The 18,768-nt window shown below is 39.5% G+C and overlaps 1 protein-coding gene across 6 annotated transcripts in view; it reads left to right on the top strand.

Moving 5' to 3' along the window:
• The window catches only part of rtkna (rhotekin a), a 50,484-nt gene that overhangs the window by 24,711 nt on the left and 7,005 nt on the right, over positions 1-18,768 (top strand). For 4 of the 6 annotated variants that reach the window (XM_041999594.1, XM_041999593.1, XM_041999595.1 and 1 more), the window contains exons 2-3: positions 17,834-18,095; positions 18,569-18,622. In XM_041999594.1, coding sequence (XP_041855528.1) covers positions 17,834-18,095; positions 18,569-18,622 — 316 coding nt within the window. Of the gene's footprint in view, positions 1-689; positions 1,381-14,793; positions 14,949-17,833; positions 18,096-18,568; positions 18,623-18,768 lie in introns of those variants that run through there. The other 2 variants (XM_041999596.1, XM_041999597.1) reach the window with 2 other exon arrangements.

Raw genomic sequence — 18,768 nt, 5'->3', positions numbered from 1 at the left:
GATTTCCTGGTGCCAAACTCTCAGCTGATTCAACCTAAGTCCTGGTTTATTCCTACACCTAATTCTAGTAAAACTACTGTTTTTTTTTCTTCTTCTTCTTCTTTGTGCCCACAAATCACTCTCATATATCACCACTGGACAAAACAATGCGCTCAGCTGCACACAACTTCCCTGTGCATCCATACGGGCCATGCAATAGGCTGGGAGAGGTTAGAGAGAAAATGTGCAGTGCAGATGAAGACTATTGTGCTGCTAGTATGCCAGTATGCCAGATGTAGCCTACTGGCTATCAATGTTGATACATTATTGTGTCACATTTTCAAATCTAGATATGCAAACCTTTTTCCAGAAATTGGAACGATTAATAAATAAATGGTTCTTGTCATTGCAGTAGCTTTTGAAATGTTTGCACATTTCTCTAGAGATGATATTTTGACACTTTCATATCTTATTATAATGACTGAAGCAACGACTTGAGAGAAAATAGAAGTTTTGACTGTACCAGGAAGCAATACAAATAGCATATTGCCCAGTGCCTTGTGAAAAAAAATTGAGTCATAGCTCAAAAAAAGAAATGCGTCCTTTTCCACGGTGGGCGGTGTAAGCACATAGTGGCCACTGTAGATTTTACTCGCACACTCCAACCCACTTCAAACTCTGGCCCAACTCAGGGCTGCCAAATCGCTCCATTGCTGTCGGTCATGGGAAAGGAAACGTTGAGGAGTGTGTGTGCGTGTGTGTGTAGAGAATATTTGACATCATCACACTCCACGTTTTGACTTTCTCAGCATGCTGACTTTTCCTAACACTGAGATCACGTTCCTTAAGGTCCCTGCTAGACACCGCATTGAGACACACGGTCTATTGGTATTTCACTCTCCTCTGTTTGCGCGCAGCTACACACAGATTACAGACGTACACGCATACACACGCGCACACACCCGCCTCCTTAGAAGCGGCTCTTGGTTGGTCGATCAGTCGGTCAGTCTTTATCCTTCCTTGTGGTGGAGGTGGCGGTGTGTGAGTCCGGACTGGAGCAACTGGGACGAAGAGGACACTGCCGACGGTGCGCTAATGAAGACAACACAGAGGGGTTCAAACGCTTGACCGGAGAGTGGGGCTTGTTATTTTCGCGCGAGGTTTTTTATTATTTCCGAGGTCAATAAACGGCTGATATTTTTGGATCTTCAGTGAATATTTCTTCTCAGCCTATAAATGGATGTGCCCGAGAGAGAGAAACTGAGTTGAGGTCTTTCAGGCTGAGTGTGGGACGCAGACTGGACCCCGTGGTTGCGTAACGCGCTCCTTCTGCCAGTTTGGGAGAGTTGGGAAACGAAGTGTCCCTCCTTGAAAATGATGAACAACTCAAGGAATCTTAGGGTAAGATTTGATCTCTGACTTTTTTCCGAAAAGATAATTGCTGAACATTTTCTATAAAATTTTATTGGTAATACACGTCACAGTTTGGGTTTATTCGTCACAGCCACGTAACGCACTAGGCTTCATGACTCTAGGATAAGCTGGAGAGTAGCAGCTTTTGGAGACATTCATTTGAAATGATGGAATCACGTCTACTCTGAAAGCATGCTGTATATATTGTGCTGGAGAGATGCTGCACCACCAGTGAAACCTGATTTTAAAGTCTCCTATCTCCAAATCTGTTCCAGAGTGAAGCTATCTGTTGGACCAGTTGTGAATAAATGAGGCTTCTGATCAACTTGTATTTGATTTAAGCCTCAGAGAGGATTTTGTTCCTATATTTGAACTTCTACTGCTCTTAAAGACATCCTATGTTTTCCAGGTGAAAGATTAAAACCAAAATGCTGAACCTGTTCTAAATGATTAATTTGCCAAGTAAACAGTTTGACTCTTAAACAACGCTGACAAATAAATTGTTATATATCATATCTATATACTCTTAGAGTATACATTGTACATTTTTAAATCGGGTTGGTTACAGCATATCTCTTATTTTGAGTAAAGTGCCAGTTTGTGGCTGATTTAGTGACAGGTGGTACAGGTAGCAGGTGGGAAAATAATTAGATTTCCTTTTTTGGGAATAATGAGCCATTTAGTAGCCACATTAGGGAAAGTGCTTATGGTACTCTGAGGGTGAACATGTGACAAATGTGGAATATTCCTGTAGTTATGACTTGGAGCTCCCGCTAATCAGCCGTTTCCTTCACTTGTGAATATGTCTTTCCTTAACACCTTGATTTGGGAAGACAGAAATAGCCATACGTTCTTTGAACAATGATATAAAAAATGCCTTTTCATGTCGGAATATCTTTTAATGTTGTTACATTTTAACATCATTAAGATGGTATTGTTAATTTGATTCATATGGCTTTGGGCTGTCTCAGTAGAGACAAGTCTGTCATGTATTTATACTCCAGTTTCAGGAAGCCGTTCACCATGATTTCCACTCAAACACATACACTCTGTAAGACTCAGAAATAGTACTGAGAAGAGCTACCACAAAATGCTTTGGCTTTAACGAGAGTTGCCAGAGAGCCTGGGTGTGTGGCAGGCAGCTATTCTGGTTTCAGGCTGGATCCTGTGATCAAATTTTTTTTCACCACTGAAACTTACAAATCTGCCAAACTGCTGAAATTATCTCACTCTTGATTCTGTCTATTTAATTAATAGCTGCTTCCTGATGTGTGAGTGTGTCTGTCCATGTTTGAGTGCAAGAGTTCAGATTTAAATCCCATGTAGATTTCAAAGGTCACTTGCGTAAGTTAGACACTAAAGGAGCAGGACAGATGTGATCTTTCCAGTAAGTACTGGCTGTCTGCATGTGTCTTCATCTGTATGTGTATGCAGTGCATCAAGATCACATAGCAGAGTATATGTGTGTATATGTATATTTTGTCCCTTCTACTGTTACAGCCACAGCTATCCCTGATCATTAGTACTGAAAAGGTCAATGATCTGCCCGAGCTCCTCCTCAGTGTGTCCTCATGCATTTATTTTCTAGTAATATGAAGGGCTCTGTTTGCTGCTGAATTTAATCATAGTTTTGTGTACTGTGGTTAAGCCGTTTCCTTTTGCTGTTAGTTGCATTTCTGCTTGTGCTTTTTGTTGCGTTTGCAATTATACAAGGAGGAACAAGTCAGCAGCATCCCTTGTCAGTTCAGTAGCCCTGGAATTCTTTGGCCTTTGTCTTACAATCAATAACCACTTACTGCAGTGGAGCTCTCTGCAGTCCTGCAGTCAAGTTTCTGTCTGTCCACCCAGGGTTCTGTCTCTCTTCTGTCAAGATGCATATCTCCAGTGTCTCATCTGTTTGCATGTCTGTCCTTTCCTACTTGTCTCCCCCCAAGCCTTCGTTCACCTCTGCAGTCATGTTTTTGTTTCTTTTTTTGTTTTTTTCCTTGCCGTCTCCTCTGGCCCCTCTCTGTGCCTGCAGTAGAGGTCATTATGTTTTCTCAGCTGATATTGTCTGTTGCATTTTTTCCCAGGAGTCCGCTGCTGAGACTGAGATAGGTAGGACCTCTTCATCCTGAGAAACACAGTGGGAACTGCAGCCCATTACTCTTAAGTACTGCACAGCATGACAGCAGTTGTAGGGGAAGAATTTGTGTATTACTTTCTCCTTGAGCCATTTGTCTGAAAAATACATTGTATGAAAAATGAGCCACTTATATTCTTCTATTGCCTTGCTGCCTACCCAATTATAGATCTTTTAACACAAACTTAATCATACACAAGCTTTCTCTCTCCTGGGGTTTCATACTTTCTCACAGTCGTCTCCTGCTTTTAAATTCTGGCTTAATGACTCAAAAATGTTCCTAACAAAGTCAAGATTGCCTTGACCTGACATGACAGTGCTGTCATGGAGATGTTTAAAGCTATTTTTATTTCCCCTTTAAGAAGCAAACTTTATGGCAGTCACTCTTGTTTGGACAAGACCGCCTAAAAATGGAAGAAGAGTGAGAAGCAAAAGTGGGGAAAAATGATGTAGGTTTCATAAAGGATGACTTTAATGTTATTGTAAGGGTAATAAAGAATGGCATGTATAGTTTTGCTGCCACTGAAAGATGGTTTGGATTCAGCAGATAAAGAAAAGACTGATGGACAAACAGGAGACCGGCAGATAAACAGAAAGACAGACAATTAGAGAGAGGTGATGACCTGACGATGCAGCGGGAGATTGTAAAGTGATTGATGGAGGAAAGAGCTCAGTCCCACAGACACATCATCAGACAAGCAGCTAATGCAGAGCTGCTGGCAGAGGATCACACTCAGACCTGATCCACGGCCATCTATCATGTCTGACTGAGGAAGCAGATGCTGAGCTGTCTTCCATTTATACAGCCCTGTCTGACAGCCTGCCCAATACCTGCTACTTGTTGTTGTGTGTGTGTGTGTGTGTTTACATTTGTGTGTAAGTGGTGTGTACGTTTTCTTCCATTTTACCCTGCCTCCGTGCTGCCAATCCATGATTAGGTTATGTTTATTTAATGGAATTGCTCTTGTGCTGATGATATGAGCTGAATTGCAAAATGTGTGCATACATACTCTAGATTTGTAAAGGTGTCATGTAATGGGGAAGCCTTCATTCTGCTCCTCTGTCCCTCTGATTAAATAATAACATGCCGATATAGAACCAGTAATAATGACAAAGATGCAGTTTAATGCTTCCTCACACAAAATTGCACTCTAATGTTCTGCACAAATCATACAGCTGTTAGTAAGATGTGTGATAAAAGGCCCAGTGTACACGTACTGGCTCTCAGTTACTGATGCTAGAAGTAAAGGTCCTGTCCCATATTTATTTTAGGAACTTGTTACTTTATCCCTTTTCAGTCATTCCCACCCACGTGAAGACATAGGGTAAGATGTAAAAGGCTAACTGGGATTCTTCAGTTTTTTTTTTCTTTTTTTTTTTCATTGTGAGAATTTGGAGTTGCCCTTTTCTTTCTTCATGTCCTTCACCCACTTTTAAATATGGTTAAGTATCATTGAACTGACAAGGAATGTGACTTCAAGAGCATAGTATGCCGTTTATAGCATTTCACATAATTTAAATGTAGTTTGATTGTCACACCATTTTATCTCCATGGCAGGGAGATACGGTTAAATGCCAACATCACACAAAGTGTGAGATAGTGGGTTTAGCTCAGTTGACTGTAAGATTAGCTGTTAGACCCTAATGTACATGCACAACAATATTCTGATATTAACCAAAAATGAGCAAGGCTGTTATGATTATGATTATATGAACTGCAGATAGGATATTCCATTACTATTCCTCATTGTACGCTACATAGCAGCATACTTGAATTACTGACTCACTCCCTCATTATGCCCCCCTATACAATTATAATTTACTGTGAATATGACCTTATTTGGGTTAAGGTTATCAGAAAATGCTGTTTACATGGCAGTCTTCTTCAAAGTGAATCCCAATTTGATTAATATTAGAAAACTTGTGCATGTAATTTTCCACAGCCAACTGCTTCAGAATGTTTTGGAATATTTCACCCTTGGTATTTGCTAACAGTCAAACATGTTTTCCCACATTTATCTGTGTGCATGTGTTTCTGTAGATTGCCTGAGCCTTTTATTATTATGCATCAAGCTCAGAGTTGACTGTTAGACCTTTTTCTCTGGAATACAGTGAAAAAAACCTGACCAGTATAGGACATTATTTGTTATTTTCAGAATGACTGGGCAAGGAGTCAAGCAAATGAATGAGCTTAAAATATGAATTTCTAAGGATGATGATAATATTGACTCTATTGGCTCACTTTTTTATTTATTTCTGGGTTAAAAATCCATGTCTTAAACATCCATGTGAGCGAAGGCTGACCCAGATGCTTCAAGCCCTGACCCATGAGAATCCAGATGCAAATTAATATTCAAACAGCTCAATCCTATTTTAAAAAATAAATAAATAAAGTCAACATCTGGATATAATCAATGGTCTAGAACTAGAGTGCAAGATGTAAAATAAAATCTAGTTACTATGTTGTTGTTGCGTCTGTATCACCCTATCCCCTTTTAAACCCATTTATGTGTAGATATTCAGGACAGTCCTGCTATGATCCTCTCATATTTATACAAATAAATAGTGGAACAAATTAGCAGGATTTACAGATTGTTGTGTATATGAAGGATACAGCTGGCATCTCTGCTGCTTCTACACTACATTACCATACCCAAATATAATTTTCCACTAACTTTACATTATTTTGTGAAAGTCTGGTAAAGGTAAATGTTTTCCAGCATCCAAATGTGTGCTGTTTGATTGATATCTGTATACTCTGGGGATTACTGTTTACTAATTCCCTTGTGGGACAGACAGTCAAATGGGATTCCCTGTGAACTATATAAGACTATGTAGGCAGACTAGCTCTGTCAAAGTCAGTTAACTTAAACTACATTTGCATGTAAGCACATAGTTGTTTTGTTGAGGCCTCATTAGTATAATGTAGAACAGTGCATCTGTATGTCTGATGTCTCTGTAAATTAATGGTTGAGTAAATGTGTGTACAAGGTATGCGGCTGAAAATATGGACTCTCTCCCACCACCACCAAACATTTAAAGATGTGCTGGAAGGCAGAGATAAGCAAAAAGCGCACACTTACTGCAATTAATTAAAATCCATCTATTGTTCTTTTCGCTTTTCAATCTGAGTTGCTTTTATCTGCGTTCTTGCCTTCCTGACTTCTTCTCTCACTTTCTGTCTCTGATCTAGCACACATTTGTTTACACACATTCACAAGGAGGTTCCAAGGGTAAATGTGGACCATTAGTAACCAGAGCTGGATATAAGTGCTGTAAAGTGGCCAGAGGCTGGAAGCCAAATGGCAGACTCCAGGACTGAGTGAATCTCACCTTACACATGTTCTCCATGACAATAGTATGACCGTCATTAATCATGGCAGTGAAACAAATACTACTCTTACTATCCTGTGACGGGAATACTGCTTAGCTCTTGGTTCTTGTGCAATGGCATTAATTATGGCAGGTGCAAAAGGAATGAGATGTGTTTCATTTAAATCCAGCAATTATCAGTTTTTGTCTTTTCTAATTCTTTCAGATGTGAGACCATTGTGGTCCACCAGTGTTCACCTGCTTCTTTGCACCTGGGCTTTTATTTTATTCCAGTCAGATATACCAAAAGTAATAATAAATAAATAAACCACCCCCAAAAAACTGATAATCTCATTACAGTGCAATGCATTACTAGGGAATTGTATACTCCTCTACCTTACAGGAGTATAACCCCTAACCGGACTGTGTGTTTGCAACGCTTTGAAAACTGTTGGGAAACAGCCTGAAGAGTTAGACTCTGAACTTCCAGTATCCCAGTCTATTGGCACAAGCCAAGTCTATGTAGACAGTACCTTACAACTCGCTGAACCTCAAGTATCTGCTGTGAACATCCCAGTGTCAGACACCACAGGAGACCCCTAAAAGTCCAGTCTCCATGGCTGAAAAGAATGGTGAATTGAAGGGGGCAGACACATTATTTGACTGGTGATTTTAATGATTTTGCTGGTTGGTTGAACAAGCCTGTTGAATTTTGCTGAAGCGATGAAACACAATTATTCCTAAAGATTCTACCATATTTTAGACGGAAGAATCTGACGTGATTTGATATGAGACCACTCCCATCGAGCTGTGTATTGTGACAAGATGAAGGTTAGAACTTTGTGGTGACCTTTCCCTCTAGACGTGAACATATCTCTGCAACCTCTCTTAAATTAGGGCTTTTTTTCCGGGACACAATCACGTCATAGCGTTTTTCTGCCACTCGGAAGTATCAGAAATATGTGGAACAGTCTGAGCTGCTCTTGGTTGTGTTGATGGGATTTTGGACCTTTAGCTTCTCTCTTTTCTGTGGAAATTGCAGAATTAAAAGTGATCAGTGAGATCCTTTATTATAAAGTGAAGTAAAAACTGTCAGCTCCAGCTGTTAACAGAGCCTTTTACCTATACTGCTCTGCTACATATTGTTTTTCCACTTCATCCTCTTTGTTACTTATTTATTTATAAGCTATGTGTTAGATTTTTGGAGGACTGGATGTCTGTCTACATCTAAAAGGATTGCGAACAGATAACCTTTGTCAAAGTACGGAACATTTTTAGTGCTAAATGAGTTTATATTTTTTCTTTACCTTGTGACCTGCCTGGAAGCGGTTCTCATTACCATAAAAGCTGGAATCACCTGATTCAACCACATATCTGTTATCTGTTCATTTCTTTGTGATTTCACCCTAAGGCAAAGGGCTGGAGCAGTATGATATCCTGAGGTTGCACATGAATAGTAAGCCACTTCAAAAACATTATGGGTGTCATGTGTACAGTTCAAGGGATTTGTGCGTCATTTTAATGCTATAAAAGTGCCTACAGAAGTAATCTTGAAAAACAGTAAGCTTAAGAGGGTTAGCCAATTATAATAATAGCAAGCAGAGTAAGCTAAGGTAAGGGTTAGGGGGAGACAAAAGACCACATGCCTGAAACGAGTTTAAAATTTTAATTGTGATAACACAAGAAATAATGTGATGTGTTAATCATGTGCTATCTCATAATACTGGACTGAGGGCCAGTTTAATGATATGTGGTTTTGGTCTAGCTCAGCTCAGAAATCTTGCAGCTTCATGAATATTATAATGAACGACGTTTACTTCAGAGCCCTTGTCAGTCGATAGTAGTTCAAGGACAGACACACACAGCATCACTACAGAGTATTTTCTGCCTTTCAAGTGCATGTTTTTATCTTTGTCCTTCAGTCTTTTAAGCGTTTATTACAAAGGAAAACCTCACCTCCACTTCAATAATCCTTTGTGGTTAGAAACAAACATCCAGTTCATTTTAAATGAAACAGTGGTGATAAATAATGAAGTATGATAAAAAAAACAGCCTCCACAGAACAGTTGGCAAGACACGGGACTCAGATGGAGCGTTACTACATATACAACAGAGAAAATAACTTAATTCAAATGGATTTTAATGTCTGATTTTGGCCTCACTGAAGAAGATAATTTCAAACAGCAAAAGAACATGGCTAGCTAACAGGCCCTTTTTTATGCTACTACCAACTACTACTTTTACCATCTATCTGAAAAAAGAATTGAAATGGGAATAAGCAAGTGAAATAATTTGTTTCTCAATTTATTTGCATTTTGTATTTGTGGTCTAGAAAAGAGGGCAGAGGTAAAAACAACAGGAGCAGAGTTTGGTAGGCTTAAATGCAGGTTAGGCTGGCTGAGCTAATTAGCCCAGATTTCCTCATCCTGATTCAGAGGAGAAAAGCCTGGGATTATTGAGACAAGCAGTCTGTGTGTCTGGCAGCTGAAAGTGTTCAGTTGGGGGAGAGTTATAGGGTTAGGAAGCATTGATTTGCAAAAGTCAACTAATGAGAGCTTTCCAAATAATTTGCATTGCGTGTTGCATACAAAGTGTTTGGGTTGGTTTGTTGGAGTGTTATAACTAGTCACCCCTCACCCCACTGAGGATGTAAAGGAGCTTAATGGTACAGGACCCAGCAGGGATGCCTCTGTCTTTCAGGAAGCTGTGACACTGTGACCTCTTGGCCTCTAAACTCTCCCTTTGTTGCTCCTCATCGGCCATTTGTTCCTACCCAACCAGTACAATCAAATCTGTGAGGCCCCTCTCATGAATTTTATAACTGAAACATGTTTCAGTCTCTCCTCCCGATTGAGAAGTTTAATTAGATATTTTGTGTTTGGTGACAGGCAATGGAAGAGAGATGAAAATATTATTTTGTTTGGTAGAGTCTTACTATTACTTAGCATTTTTCTTTGTAGCTTGGATTTTTTTTAATGTTCACCTATCCAGTGCAACTTGCACAAGGAAAACTCAGAAGAGAAATTTATTTATTTAAAATTTTATTTATGTCTACATAATATATATAATACACCACACACACACACACACACCCACACCCATATATATATATATAAACACACGTGTGTGTTTGTTTTTTGTTTTGTTTTTGGTTCCTCCTAACTTGTAGAAGTCTTAAAATGCAAACCAAACTAACACTCCAGCTTTAGGAAGATATAATACTTGTGACGAGAGATAGGGGAATGGCCGCAAAATTTTTTAGCAAGTACAATCAGGATGCGTGTGAGGGCCTGTCCATGTGTCCTACTCTTCTTGCATCTTCTGTGTTTGCATGAGGTGTGAGGTGATGTGTCATACTGAGAGCTGTCCATCACCATGACCCTCACGCACACCCATGAGTTTCTCAGGAAAGTAAAAGTATTTTTTTAGGATGGTGTTGTAACACACAACCTGACAAACCCTCTTAGCTATATCAGCAGATAAGTGACACAGACAACTTCTGTTCACATACTATCACCACTCAAACAGTAGCTTTTTTAGAGAAAGGGGAGGCTGCAACAACACGTGAAAAAATCCTCCACAGTGCAGATTATAATTTTGCTTCAGTTCGTTTTGGCCTTATGATCATTAATGTGATTTAATCCCTTTTATTTTATCTTCCACTTAGGAATGCACTTAGACTATGCACTCATTGAGAGAGATCACAGTGGTCTTTGATCAAGGGCTTAGAGAGACTTGCTTCATGATAATTTCTTTCCCAAACCTTCTCTCCCTGCACTGTATTTTCTTCTGGCTTGCACTGAAAGCTAATCAGTTAATAGTACAGTATCGGCTTGTGTAATAGATGGCGGCTGTACCCCATTCTGCAGTGCACAACACTTTCTGTGCCAGTAAGGTACACTGATGAGGTTACAGTATTACTGTGTGTGTGCGTGCAATTCTTAATTCATTAATTGTCTCTTCCAGCTCCATGACAGTCTGGAGTGCCAATCTTCTCTTGTTAGATTGTCGTTGTTGGTATTTAATTGTAAAAGGAAACTGCTTGGTGACAACTCTCACCCCTACTCTGTTTCCCATTTCAATTTGATGATATGGTTCAGTTTTCTTTATTTTTCAGCTGGAAAACCCATTAAACTGTCTGAACTGACCAAGAACACAATTACTGCTAAATTTCTAGTAAATATGTTTGAACAGTGGTTCATTTAGGGTGTTTTTTCCCCTGCAGTCTTTTATGATCTATTTGGATGTTGAAGGATAAGCATGTTTCTGTTATGCTGCTTCTTGGCATTTGCCCTTATAAATAAAAGATTTACGGTTCAGTTTATTATGTTTGAACATTATTTTGTGCTTTGTGTTTTCTTCTCCAATGTTATTCATTGCAAACTATCCCACAAGTTGAGTGTAATTCATTTTTTTAGCACAGAGTTATTCATGAGGGATTGTGGTCTGGAACCTCTATACAGTGTTTCATAAATTTATACCTTCTGGACTTTTAGCTATATGTTGAAAGACCACACACAGTTATGCAATACCTATACTAACATGCATACAGGTGCACGCAAACTTCCTGTTAATATCATCCTTGCCTTGTCTTTAGCTGGTTCTAATTTCTAGTTTGCCTGCATTTTCCTTCTCACAGCTTTCAGCATGCCACTACATGATAATACAGACTTGGGGTGAATGTGCACAGCGTGTAAGAGCAATCAAGCTTTAGTGTGCCTATAAATTGCTCAAGTAATCACTGCTTGGCAGACCCTAAGCCCCCTTGTGCTCTCTTGTAGCTTTAAACAAAATTTGTTTTATAGTTTGAGATACACACTCAGCAGTTTAAAGCCAATCTCCAGCTAAACAAATGCACTTGCAAGTGCAAAGTGCACACATGGAACAAACATACACTGAAGGGCTTGCATGCAATCCGTTGAATACACAGGCATAGTTTTTCACCTCTTGCGTCTACATAAAACATGATTTATGACACAGAGACATGAAAGTTATTCCTCTCTTTAGCACTTTCAGCACCAGCTATGCCCAGTGTGCACTAAAACCCAACTGCAATACAACACACTGCCTTTGTGTGTTAACAGCTGGCTGCAAAGTCACTTGGATAGCTCTCACAAGCACATGTGGACAAGGACTTTCTCAGATATGCACATAGAGCAGTTTTCCATGCAAACAGAGCTGAAACAGCCTCTATTGTCACTAGACAATTGAATTCATAAGCTGTCAGGAGGAGGGAGAGTTCACAGTGTTCAGGCTCTATTAGCAAGCATGTTTAAAGATGAAACCCTATAACAAATCACCTCAGTGATGACATCAGCATCCTGGCACCTAGACCAGAGTGCGCTGGGGCATTTTGCCTTAGAGGGCCCTTGTGTGTTTGTTTAGTGTCTCCTGGCATTGATCTGTCTTGGACTGCTTTGTAGCCAGCTTTAAAGTCATAAAAGGCAATTCCAAACACTTGTTTCTGTTTCTCCCTCCCTACTTTCAATCTTCCATGACCAGCACCAAACCAGTTCTCTTTACTGTTGTTGTTGTTGTGCCCTGACTTTCCAGCATCTGGAATCTGAAACACTGTAGGGACATTGTTTGGTGAATGGGATCATTGTTTCTGACTCGTTCAGCTAAGGTTTGGGATTGCTGTGTCTGTTTACTCCGAGCTGACTGCAGTTGTGTGAAGCATTGTACATGTGTGAAAGTGCTGCTTTTTTAACGGATTTGTTACTATGATAGTTGTTTTATGGCATGTATGTTTTCATGCTAATGTTTCTTCATCATTCTGTACTGTTGTACATCTATCATCATTTTTCATTTTATCTTGCACGCTGCCCCACCCAAAGCTAATTTGCTATTGACTGTTGTATCAGAATGTTTCTCTATTATTTTAATGTATCGTGTAAGCTTCCTCGTACTCTTAACTGCTCCCTCCATCCCTAAGTGCAGCCAAACCCTGGGTAGGGGGAAGGAGGAGGGAAAGTAGCGGAAGAGGGTGGAGTGAGGCGAGGCACATAGTTGTGGCTGACTAATTGAAAGCCAGCACTTTGGTCAGTAAAGTCCCAACATATGGGCGTGGTCAGGAATTTGCAAGTATTAGTTTTTTGTGTGTGGATGTGCAAGAGAGAAAGATTGCATCTGTTTCAGTCTGCACATATCTGGCCATGATGATTGGCAGATTGTAGATTGTGTGAAAGAATAAGTCTTTTTCTCCTGATGCGTTGCAGTCTTTCTGTTGTTATTGTCCACTTTGTTTGCTTATCTTCTAATCAGCCACTTTCACTCTTGTCATACGAGCCAGTTTGTTTTGTACTTGGCCAGTCAGCTGCGATGTCTTATTTGGTTACAGAGTTCGCAGACTCATCAGAGAAAAGTTGGTATGGGTGTTAAATGGCTGAAGAAACCAGCCAAGGTTGCTACAGTCTTTGTGCCCTCTTATGTGATGCCTTTTGTGTATGTCTTCATTTAGGATGTACAGTGCATTATTCTGTACATGGTTTTGCTAAAGTAGCCTGATAAGACTAGAAAACTGCAAGTGATTCTGTGAAGTCTCAACATTAGCATGGTCATATGCTTCCAGTAACAATAAGCAGGTATAACACTGAAGAAGTTTACTACGTTTTCCATTTCAGCACATTTTTAAAATTCGAAGCTCATAAATTTATAGGTAATGTCATTAATAACTCTGAATATCTGTGCTAATTTTCATGTCTGTCAGTCTGAATGACACACAGCATCCAGCAAGAAAAGCTGATAAATGAAATGCTTCAAATACACTTTTAGTTGTAGGCTTATTCTGTTTGACAAGGCAATAACTCCTCCTCTCTGTAACTTTCATTCCCAGGTTCTTTGAGTCAACATGTTTTTACAAATCTTCTGCGTGTTAAACTTCACCCTATGGACTAACCCCCATGGTGTAGCTGCAGGCGTCTGGCCTGTGTAGTGATAGGGACCAGAGGTCAAGGGTCAGTGATCTGAACAGGAAAGCCTACTCATGCAGAACAACACATCGTAAACAAACCATTACACACCATCTGCAGCGGCGTCAAATCCCCTAGCAGTGTTATTTGTGTGCATGTGTGTGTGTAGGTGTGTGTGCTTGAATCCCTGTGATCTCAACCCACAGACACAGACAGAGAGGAGGCAGAGAGGTGACCATCTGGTATCTAGTGAGGCTTCAAATTACCTGCTAAAAGGTTACATTAGCATTATGCATTTCAAATTTTGTTGAGGCAGAAATGCAGTTAGCTTTGGAAATATTTGGACACAGACAGAATTGATGTTATACTAGCATTTGTCAACACATATTTAAAGTAAGATATATAATGAATGTGGGCATAATGTGTGGACTCCTACTGTAGTTTTAGTTTGACAATATTCACCCATAAAATTAGTGGAAAGGTTTAGGAATTACACCTGTCTGCCAAAGCTGCTGGTATGGCTTAAGACTATTTTAAACACATATACTGGGTGTTCAACAGTTAGCTTTAGCCACCACAGTCTGTTAAAGTGAATTGCTGAATTGTAATTAAGAAGGTTTAGGTCTTTGCTGTTTAATGTAGCAGTCAAGTTTTAAGGAGACACTCATGTCCCCACCCCCCTTCTCTCGTCCTCTCTGAGAAAATAACGGTCCCAATTATTTTCATGCCTTTTCAGTTACAGAGCTTTATGCCTCATCACCTTGACAGCAGATGGGCTTATACAACCAGATAACTTCTTCCTCTTAATTTAGAATTTTTTTTCTTATTTTTACATATCTTGAGTTCAGCCTTTATTATTATGGCTCATTTTATATTATTTCCCACCCTTCTTTGGCTGTTCTTGCCTTTTTATTCTTTTTTCCCACCCTTTTGCTACTTTCCACCTATTTTCTTTGCAGTTGCCCTTTTCCCCCTCCCACCTAGACCTTTCACCCTGTCTACCTATCCTCACTTTCTTCTCAAATCCTTTGCTTGTTTTTCCTGACAGACCCTCATCCCCTCTGTGTCACTGCTTGATACCCAACATGCATTGCATCCTTGTCGCCAACCCACCCTCAGACTCCTCTTATCTTGCTGCTGCCTACTGCCACCATCTCAGGCCTCCCTGACAGTGCCCACTGGTCTAACACCTGCCACTCTGAGCACATACTGTGAGTGTGTTTCTGTGGTTGTATTTATCTGTACATGTGAGCATTAAAGATTATAAAAAGAACATTTGTTTGTCCTCCGCTGACTGCCACTTGGATGTAAGCCTGCATTGTTAAGTTTGTTTATATCTTGCTTCCGTGAATATGTCAGTTTGTTGTACAGCTTTAGCTTGACACACAGCCAGACATGTGGATTAGAAGATCTAGGCTGGTCGATCACTATTCTGAGATTCCCAGAAGGGGAAGCCTGTTAATTCAGCTTCTATAAATACAAGACCTCCTCCCAGCAGGTCACTTTAACACCCACTATGCAGAACTGGACTATGGTGACAACTTCTTTACACATTATGTGCTTGTGTATGTGAGTGTGTGCTTTCCTGAAAAGATTTGGTTGATGCTTAGAGCATCGTTTGAGGCCACATTAAAATGTTTGGACACAGCACTCTCATATGTGTCTCTTTCTTGTTTTTCCAGATTGTTTAAAGTTATCAATAACTCTACAACAGTACAAACAAACTTTATAGTTTTAGCATTATACATTTATTGCTACAGCGTGGTTCAACAACTGCAACAAAGAGGCAGACAGGCATAAGGTAGTTCTTTACCAAAACATCATTTATTAAGGAAAAACCAAGTAAAATGCGTAACGTGATGTAAGTGGTGCATGGATGTATGGAAATGTATTTGAAAATACGACATGAAACAAACAAGACCAACCAAAACATGCCACTCCTGCACTAGGCAGCAAGTTTAGGCTGGTGAAGCTCTTAAATAGGAGGCAGAGCATACCGGGCCAGGTGTGGCTCATGCCACTAAACAACAGACAACACCTGCAACACACTTAAAGTAGGATGTCCAGTAGTCATATCAAAATCATAAATATGAATATTGACTTGCTTTTATGTTTTTCTTCCCTTATCAACCATGTTCAGTCAAAATAATCAACTCCAGTCCACAAACAGACACTTATGAAAAAGGAAAAGCTCATTAACTTTAATAAATAAACACTTTAGTTTTAAAGTGGCATTTTCCACAGATACCACATAATAATTAACAGCTGAGTTTACACTGTTATTGCAGTTTGATAGTTTCTTTCGCAATCAGCCTTGCTGTAATTGTCTTTCAGACATAGTAAGAGTTTATTTAATGACAGTATTAATTGTTTGGCTACATTTGCATTAAATAACCACTGTAGCTTTTTTACATGACGCAAGTTTGATCATCTTAGTTATATTCTGCATTTATGCCTGCCAAGTTTTCAATTCTGTGCTGAAACTTTTCTCCTCTCTTTACTTTCACATATCATGTAAACTACTACAGCAGTAAATGTTGCAATGCTTCTCAAGCTATGACTTACAGTGCATTACAAAATTAGGTTTTCTGTAATTCTAGATTAACTGTTTGGAGATTAGTAAATTGTTTCTTTAGAGACAACCACAATATTTTTATTAATGGATGGCAGCGAAACCTGATAAACAGTGCAACTATAAGTTTCTAAACTAGGAAAAGAAGATACACATACATAAATATATATATATATATATATATATATATATATATATATATATATATATATATATATATATATATATATATATATATATTGCACATCCAAAAGTGGACTTTCATACTGAACTTAGAGCAAGATGAATAGAAATGAGAAAAACGAAGTGGAATAGAATAAAGAAAAGCCTGAGGACAGTGAAGTGGAATGAATGGAGAATGAGTGAAGATAAAAGAAAACGAGCAGTAAATGTTTAAAAGCTTAAGTGAAAGGAATAAAAAATTCACAAGAATCAGACAGACAGAGACATAAATGAGAAATATTGGAGGACATGCAGAATTGTACACTGTGAAAAACTTAAGGACCGTAGGAGCATTAGAGATTGTGGAGAATGTAAATGCATCACTGGAGACAATGAGCACACAAGCACATACTCCATCAGTCTAAGATAACTCTACCGATAAATATTTCCCAGTTCAATCAAATTCATGGTTCACATATGTTTTAGTTTGGAGGAAAACTGCATTAACACTCAAGGTCAGGACATTTTTACTTGAATTCACTGGATTTTCTCTTGTTCTTTTAACTGACTGCAGTTGACTCATTGTCTCCAGTTCAAACTCATGGAAAAGCATGTTCTACTTCTGACAGGGCGACATAAGGCTTGAAGACTTGCGTAAACTCTGGACAGCATCATTGGAGAAAGACAGTTCTGAGGACTGTGGAGACTTTATTGTTTGCTTATGCTGGGGCTTATTAATGTACATGAATAAGTCAACATTATGTGTGTATTTTTGTAATAGTTATGAGGAATGGCTTTCTTGCTCTAGATAAGCCAGGTCAAATGTGATAAACGTCTCTTATCTCCTTTGGGACATTGGCGGGAGAAAAAGAACATTAGAAATTACCAAGTGCAAATGTGTATGTGTGATTTGGACTGCAGACTTTTAGTATTTGACAGTATCATTATGTATTCTCAAATCTGTTATGTGCTGCTGCGTCTGTCTCTGCATGTGTGTGGTGCGTAAGTAAGTTTGTTCTAAATGATTCAACATTTACATGTCTGCCCAGTGGGACTGTGGACTTGACTGTAAGATGGCAAAAGATCATGCATCTGCACCAATGAATACAGAATCCAAAATGCTTTGAGAGACACACCTCTCTCATGTATTTACATGTAGTCTGCAGTCCACTTACTCTTTCTAGGTCTTCATTGTCTAGTTTCTCCTTAGAAATGTGTTTGTAACACTCTCTGCGAGAAGTGAACCCTCTGCACTTCATCTTTTTCCATAAAAAAAAAGAGTCCAATAAAATGGTTCACTGTCCATCATTTAAGCTTCTCTGTTTTCTCCTCTCCCTCCTCCGCTATCCTTTGTCTTTGCAGGACAGTGACATTCAGAAGAAGATTGACCATGAGATACGGATGCGCGATGGCGCCTGCAAATTGTTGGCTGCCTGCTCGCAAAGAGATCAGGCTTTGGAGGCAGCAAAGAGCCTGCAGACATGCAGCACTCGTATCATGGCCTACATGTCAGAGCTTCAGAGAATGAAAGAAGCTCAGGTCATGCAGAACGTCCCACGCAGATCGTCAGATGCCGGGCCGATGGATGACCGACGGCCTTGTAAAGGAAAAGTGGCAATCTCAGGCATGTAATGAATGACAATGTGGGTTTCTAAAAGTGATGCGATGAGATGAATGTTGGGAAATTAATTTTCTTTAGTATTTAGGGAAATTAAAGAAAAGCTGCATTTATTTTTTTTTTTACCATAAATGTGGCACTCCTCTAGGCTGAGACTGAAGAGAGATGGTTTACCTCAGGTAGCCAAACAATAGGAACAAATATTTGTGGGTATTTTATTGAGTTTGGAACACGATAATGGTGAAGAAAGGAATATTAATGAGATCTGAGACGGGTGGGAGCATCTGTGCCTTTTGGGGGGGGGGGGGGGGGTGTCTGTAACCCAGCTGGAGAGTATACTACACACACAGTCACTAATTAGCTGTCGATACCTCTGGCAGCGACTGAAATGCACGCAAGGAGATAAACAGACACATCAACTGGACAGTAGAGGTGATTAACATTTTTGTGGTCTAATCCCTCGTTTGTTGTCATCCCAGATCTTCGGATCCCTCTCATGTGGAAAGATACAGAGTACTTCAAGAACAAAGGAGGTGAGGACTTACCTTCTGTATGTGTGTGAAGGAATTCATAGATGGATATAAATGATTTATCTGTGTAGGATTTATTAATGATGAGAACGCAAGGGAAGTGATCTGTGGCTTCATGCAGTTGTGAAATGATTCATTCAGAAAAACTG

Source organism: Melanotaenia boesemani, chromosome 11 (genome assembly GCF_017639745.1).
Source record: "Melanotaenia boesemani isolate fMelBoe1 chromosome 11, fMelBoe1.pri, whole genome shotgun sequence".
Taxonomy (NCBI): Eukaryota; Metazoa; Chordata; class Actinopteri; order Atheriniformes; family Melanotaeniidae; genus Melanotaenia; species Melanotaenia boesemani.
Note: the sequence above shows the minus strand (reverse complement) of the source record. Positions and strands in the feature narration are given on the sequence as shown.